The following is a 3,177-nucleotide window of genomic DNA, read 5'->3' on the forward strand; positions in this document are numbered from 1 at the left end:
CACCCCAGGCCTTTCCTACCTGGGAAAGAGAAAGAGAGAACCCCGGGCCGGGATCACTGGCCTGGCTCCCTCAGCTTGTCCTGGTACCCAAGCCACCTGAGAGATTTTCTGTTCTAAGACAACCCTTGCTGGGCATAGCTCTGTCACTTTTGGGGAGGGGGCCTGGGGGCTCACCCTTTTGCCCAGCACAAGATGCACCCTCCCTAGCCCTGCCCAAGCTCAGCTAGCTTGGGTCAGTCCCCTTCCCACCTCCCCCAAGAAACCCAACCACCTTGGTAGGGTCTCCATGGGCAGACTCACCATAAGGGCTGGGGGTGGCTCTGCTAGGAGGGGGCCTGGAGCCTGGGCTCAGCTGCCCGGAGGGAATCTGGGGCTCAGGCTCCGACTGGGGTGGGGCGGCCCCGTGGTCTGTGAGGTGCTCAGGGCAGCCTTCTCCAGTGAGCCCAGGGCAGCAACGCCAGGAGAGTTCCGTCACCTTCTTGTAGCCGACCTTGTATTTGGGTCTGAGCACTGTGCGGTACCTGGGCCAGGGATGGGGAGAGGGCAGGGCTCTGTGTCTGTGGGCTGAGGCGCCTGCCTCCTGGCAGGTGACCTTGCCCCTGGCTGGTATTCACGGCCACTCTCAGACACTTGGATACAGTCTAGGTGTCTCCCTGCCTCCACCACACCCCCAGGGGTTTCCTTTCCTGTGCTGAAGGCGACAGGGCTGAGGGATGGAAACAGGCCTTGCCAAGGCTCAGAGATGGGTTAGGGGAGCGCAGGAAAAGGGGAACAAGAATTTAGCCCCAAGGCTCCCAAGGTCACCTGGACACCCTTGAGCTCATACTACCATCAGAAATTTCACTATGGCTTTGGTGGGACCTTGAAGAATTCTGACAAAGGTGTACTGCCCTGGAGCTGGGCAAGCAGCTCCTCTCACTGCCCTGGGGCCACTCTGGGCTCCCATCAGCTCCCCTGTTCTCTCCACTCCTTCCTACCCTACTCTGGAAACTCAGCTCTGGTCATGGAGGCTGGTGACAAGGTACCTCTGATTTTGAGCACAGCAGTGAAGGGCCCAGGTGGAAGGCAGAGCAGGGGCCACTCCCTCACCTGTTCACCCACTGAAGGATGCCTGGGGCATGTGCCCAAGGATCCCGAGTACACAGGCTTGTATTCAGACCTGCATTTGAACCTCTCCAAGTACAGACCTGAGCACCCCACCTATGTGGGATATACCACACATCCTCACTTGGCCCCATCTGGCCAGTCTGAGGCCCCTGGCTGGTATTCAGGGCCACTCTCAGACACTGGATACAGTCTAGAAGACAAATTACTTTTGCTAAGGAATGCTGGCATGGGCCCCTCCCCACCACCTTCCTTTCCTGTGCCGAAGGTGACAGGGCCGAGTGATGAAAGCATGCCCTTCCCATACCCTCACCCTGGCCTGCCTTCTCCACATCACCACAGCCCTCCTTGAGTCTGCCCGGGGCGGGGCCCCTTTGGCATTATTCACTACCAGGGTGACCCCTGCTCTCCCCTGTGCCCCCCACCCCCAACCCTTGCCCCTGCTTCTTCCTTGCCTGGGTGCTGCCTCTCCCCTAGAAACCCTCCCCTGGTGCCCCTGTGGGCTCTGACCAGACCAGCCTGCCCCTGATTCCTCCCTGGCCCCCTCCACCCGGCTGGTGTGGGCTCTAAGAGAGTTGCAGCCCTTGTAGAGCTGGCTGCTGCTCTCAGCTTAAGGCAGGCCTGGGGTATGGGCCCAGAGATCCTGAGTGGGTGGGATGGGGGTGCACTCACGTGACTGTCCCGGGGCACTTGGGCCCCCATCCACACTGCCGGTACTCAGCCTTTATGTAGCTCTCTGCTCCCTCCTGTAGGACACAGGTCACATTCCTGTGCACCACGTAGGCGCAGAGGGCCCTGCAGGGGAGAATGGCATCCTTGGAATATCTGGCCTGGGCCGGGCCACTGAAGCTCCTACACCCCCTCCTCCATCTGTAGCCTCAGCAGGAGATGTGACCCCCATCTTTTCTCCTTATTGCTGGGACCCAGGGCCCTGGGCCTGGGGTCCCGCCCACTGCTGGTCTCGCTGGTTCCAGCCTCCCCATTGGGTTGGTCACTGGGTTCAGCTCTGTACTGAACCAGGAGTCTGGTGCAGCTGCCCTTCCCTGGTCTGACCTCTGCCCTCCCTGCCTGGAGAAGAGGCCCACCCTGGATTCCCCACCGAGGGCTTTGCCACATTCCAACTCCTTCACTGGCTCTCACCTCCTCACCTTAGCATTGGAGGTTTCTGAGGTCTCAATATAGTTCACGAGGCCTTTGAAATCACCCTTTTCTCTTCCTCCCCTGACCGACTCCTGGGGCAATGCACCCACCTTGTACCTTTCTGCCCCCTGCCTCTGTTCCGGTTCCTCATCCTCAGATCACTTCTTCTACCATCTCCTCCAGGAAGCCTGCTCTGATGTGCCCAGGCCCACTAAGTGTCTGCTATTGGCCGACACTCCAATACCTCTGAAATGCAGCTAGAGTTCAAATGCAGCTAGCACCCCAGGCAGAGCCCCTAACTCACCTGGAGACCAGTTGGCATGCCACTGCCTACAAAAGACCAGAGGCTGAGACAGGGGAGGGGCCACAAGGGCTGGGGTGGCGGCTGCCTGGCATAAACCAGCCACCTGTGGACTGCTGTGGAGCTCTGGAGCCACAACATGAACCCAGGACCCAGGAGTCCCAACTAGCTCTGTGGCCCACCCACGTTGGGGCTGCCAAGGGGCTGCTGGGGCCCAGCTGACCGAGGGACAGGGCGGGCCGCCGGGCTCAGGGCTCCATCTCCGACCTGGTGGGGCAGGGGAGTGGTCGAGGCCCGCGCTCCGAGTGTGTGTGTGTGTGTGTGTGTGTGTGTGTGTGTGTGTGTGTGTGAGAGAGAGAGAGAGAGAGAGAGAGAGAGAGAGAGAGAGCCCCGCGTGCGGACCGCCCTCCCTCCCTTCCCTCCACCTGGTCCGCTGCGTCCGGGTTTGCACACAGCGCAGCTAGAAAAGGTTACTTCGCTGGAAAGGTTCCGCGGGCACTGCAAGGTCCCCGCCGCCGCGCCAGGCCCCCTCGGCTTCCTTCTCTTGCCAGCCCGCAGCCTCTCGAGGCGGGGCACCCGCCCGCACTAGCTTCGCCCGGGAGCGGCCCTTCGCGAGGTGTCTCGGGTGCCCG

The 3,177-nt window shown here is 61.2% G+C and overlaps 1 protein-coding gene across 1 annotated transcript in view; it reads right to left on the reverse strand.

Annotated features, from left to right (window-relative positions):
* EMILIN3 (elastin microfibril interfacer 3) overlaps positions 1-3,177 on the reverse strand; it is a 6,206-nt gene that overhangs the window by 2,346 nt on the left and 683 nt on the right. Inside the window, exons 2-4 of the mRNA XM_023750801.1 lie at positions 2,549-2,574; positions 1,777-1,974; positions 272-521 (exon numbers count right to left, since the gene is read on the reverse strand). Of these exons, the coding sequence (XP_023606569.1) occupies positions 272-521; positions 1,777-1,974; positions 2,549-2,574 (474 nt within the window). The remainder of the gene's footprint in view (positions 1-271; positions 522-1,776; positions 1,975-2,548; positions 2,575-3,177) is intronic.

This window comes from Myotis lucifugus, unplaced genomic scaffold (assembly GCF_000147115.1).
Source record: "Myotis lucifugus unplaced genomic scaffold, Myoluc2.0 scaffold_16, whole genome shotgun sequence".
Taxonomy (NCBI): Eukaryota; Metazoa; Chordata; class Mammalia; order Chiroptera; family Vespertilionidae; genus Myotis; species Myotis lucifugus.